At 37.9% G+C, this 3542-nt stretch overlaps 1 protein-coding gene across 1 annotated transcript; it reads right to left on the bottom strand.

Annotated features, from left to right (window-relative positions):
• Positions 1-527: 527 nt before the first annotated feature.
• Positions 528-3208, bottom strand: LOC127092545 (ABC transporter G family member 6). Its single transcript, XM_051031446.1, has one exon. The coding sequence runs from the start codon at positions 3025-3027 to the stop codon at positions 775-777; it is 2253 nt and encodes a 750-aa protein (XP_050887403.1). The 5' UTR covers positions 3028-3208; the 3' UTR covers positions 528-774.
• Positions 3209-3542: the final 334 nt, after the last annotated feature.

Raw genomic sequence — 3542 nt, 5'->3', positions numbered from 1 at the left:
ATATATATATATATATATATATATATATATATATATATATATATATATATATATATATATATATATATATATATATATATATATATATATATATATATATATATATATATATATATTAATTGGAAAGCGTTTGGTGGAGGTTAGGCGGCTGATAGGAGTTGGCGGTTAATGTGAGAACAACTATAGATAGGGGGCCAAGTCCAACCTAACCAGCCCAAACAATTATAGAACTATCAAGTTCGCCGAACGAATTTGTAGGTAGTAGTTGCTCATATTTCTACTATTCCATTTCATTATTCTCACAAGCCTCTTTCATGCGCAAATCATGCAAGCCATATCTATCTTGTAACAAAAATAGAACAAATACAGATTTATTAATTAATACACAATTTTCACCAACACTTTCTAAAATTTAAATGAGTTTCATTACATTTATGTAGGGGTTACATGATATTCTATTCCCTTTCTTCTGATTACAGTATCTGAGAACACTTTAATAAACTTAATGTATGATCATGCATATAATATAAATAAAAAATTTACACTTTATTCTATTGAGTATAAACTACACTTTATCATAAGTAACTTCTAAATTACTAATCAACTAGATAGATCATAGATATTACACTTTTGTACTACAACGTATCAAACACTTGCTGATTATATAAAACAAACTATAAAAGAAATTAACAAATAAAATAAATAAAATAAAAACTGTAGTAACAAAGTGTTACACAAACTCAAACCAACATTTTTTTTTCCACCTAAACCTCATCAACTCCTTTTGTTCTTGCTACCCACCAACAAAGCCACATAGAACAAAATTCTAAAGAAGAAACCCCAAGCCACAGTTACCCACAAACAGTTCCATTTGCTCAAATCCAAAACTCCATTTTGCTTCAACAAATCAGTACCCGTTGTTAAACAAGTAGAAGCTGTGATATTCATTCCTAAAGTTTCACTCATATTATCCAACAGCTTCAGCTTAAGTGCATCAGGAACAGAAGCAAGAGGCGTATTATCGAAAATCTGAACCCCTCTCACAAAACACTTAACTGCATCACTAAACTCGTTCTGCAAAACAGCTTCATAAGGATACTTCACCAATGACATGTAATGGAACCAAATCCAGTAACTAGGGATCCTATCCCGGTTAATAAAGAACCCACTAAACAGCAAGAAGTAAGCGAGAATCGCAACCACGATAGTATAACCTAACATAACATGAGGCACGACGCCAGAAAGAAACGACACGAACGAGTTCCCGGCCCAAAACGAAGCGAAGATTATAACGAAATAAAACAAGAAGCCAGAGAATCCACCGTCGAGGCCAACAGCCCAAAACGTTAGAGCAGCGAACCCGAGCGAAAGAAATAACAACGCAGGTAAAGCAACAAGAGCATGTGAAATGACATAAGACCATCTTCTATAAGCATTGTGTGAAGTTTCTCTCATGAAAATGTACCTCTCTTGGATGAAAACCGGTAATGCATCAGCCGTGGTGTAAAAAGTAGTTGACATGGCAAATGCGAAGAATCCAAGTCGCTCTTGAACACCTTTAGGAGTGTTATCCAGTTGCCAGAACATTGTTGCAAGAATGAACCCTGTTACCATAACAGCACCTAATCTTATTCCGAATAGTTCAGGCATTCTTCTTGAATTCGTTATGGAACGCTTCGAAAGGGTTAATAACTCAATCCAAAACGGATTTGCATAAGTAGGCACCATAGATGCTGCTGAAGAAGATGATTTTGTTTTTGAATTATTTGATGCGGTTGCTCCAGAAACCAATTTACCTTTCGAAATACTTGCGCTGATTGCTTCCTTCAATGACAAGGAAGATGTTGAGTTTTGCGGTAAATCTTCGACCGGATGAAGCTTTGTCATACTTTGCCATGATTTGTTGAATTCAACTAAACTCTTTGTTCCTCCGGGTGAACCTTCAAGTTCGCGGATTAGGTCTAATGCAAATTCGGTACGGTTATCACCTTCAGGTATAGGATGACCAAATTCTGCAAAATATGAAGGTAACTGCGAAGGTGAACCACTGTATACGGTTTGTCCGCGCGATAAGAAGATCATGCGATCGAGAAGACCTAAGATTCTGTAACTTGGTTGATGAATTGACATGATCACAATGCTTCCACTCTGTGCGATTCTCTGAAGAACTTTCACAACCATGAAAGCACTTGTGGAGTCTAGCCCCGAAGTTGGCTCGTCAAGGAATAGTACTATTGGATCATGGATGATGTCGATTCCAATCGACACTCGACGCCGTTCTCCGCCCGAGACTCCACGGTGACCTTCGTCGCCTATGACTGTTTTTGCAGCATTGCGGAGTCCTAGTTGATCGATTAAAGCTTGAACTCGTGCGTTTTTCTTTGATTTTGACAATGATCGCGGTAATCTGAATTCAGCCGCAAAGGTGAGAGTTTCTTCCACAGTCAGCATCGGAAACAAAAGATCATCCTGCATCACATAAGCTGAAATCACCTTAAGTAGACGAGACTCCACCGACTCACCGTTCAGTTTCACCGAACCTTTCAACTTCCCTTTCGCAATTCTGTTAGCCAAAGCATCTATCAGAGTTGATTTCCCAGAGCCACTAGCTCCGAGAAACGCCATGATCTCACCGTCGCGCGCTTCACCGGAAATATCATTCAACAGAGTCTTACTCCGGCTAAACACCGACTCCCCAGCGGCCGACGCTTCAGCCACCGGAGACTCACGTCGACAACACGAAAATACATCACTGAAACTCATTTTATGCCGGACCTTAACACTGTAGGTAAGATTGTTAAAGGACAGAACAAATGGAAGCGATCTCGACTCTGTTCCAACGTCCACAATATGATGAACAGGAGTCTCACTACCGTCTCCAGTAGCTTCCTTTCTCACATCACCAACATGTTTAAGAAGCTGCCCGAGAGTCGGCATATCACCAGAACGCCGGTGAGTGAGGCTATCCATTTCCATAAAATCCAAATACGAATCAGTAACATTCTCAGCTACAATGCGAGAAGACATGACTTTGGTTTATGAAGGAAAAAGTGAGGTAGTAGTGTTTAATGTGAGTTGAGAAAATGTTTGAGAATTATAGAAGTATTTAAGATGAAATTGAGAGAGAGAGAGCAATGAAGAAATAGAGATTGGTTGGATGGAGATACAGTGTATGTAAGGTGGAGAAGGGGTAGTTTATAGTCGTGGGGTTCAGTTGGGTATTTATTGTGCGGTTTTGACTAATAATATATTTTATTAGCTGTATGAGGCGTGAGAGAGGTGACCTAATTCTTCAATTACCTATACGTCTTCAATTTTTGTTGTTTAAATTTTAATGTTCATATTAATCTATAACTGTGGGAACATGTGAAGATTTGTTATTGGTTCATTCACAACACATGGGTTACTCTTTTTTTACTTGCTCTCTCAATTTCATTAGTTAGGTTGGGCGTTGATCTACTGTTGCGTAAGCATTGCCTATAGAATACTACTGTTTATTTTGGTCCAATCATTTAGTTATTAATATTATCAAATTAAATATT

Source organism: Lathyrus oleraceus, chromosome 6 (genome assembly GCF_024323335.1).
Source record: "Lathyrus oleraceus cultivar Zhongwan6 chromosome 6, CAAS_Psat_ZW6_1.0, whole genome shotgun sequence".
In the NCBI taxonomy this organism is placed as follows: domain Eukaryota; kingdom Viridiplantae; phylum Streptophyta; class Magnoliopsida; order Fabales; family Fabaceae; genus Lathyrus; species Lathyrus oleraceus.
Note: the sequence above shows the minus strand (reverse complement) of the source record. Positions and strands in the feature narration are given on the sequence as shown.

Coding starts and splice junctions, on each gene's coding strand:
- LOC127092545 (XM_051031446.1), bottom strand. CDS start 3,027: ATGTCTTCTCGCATTGTAGCTGAGAATGTTACTGATTCGTATTTGGAT.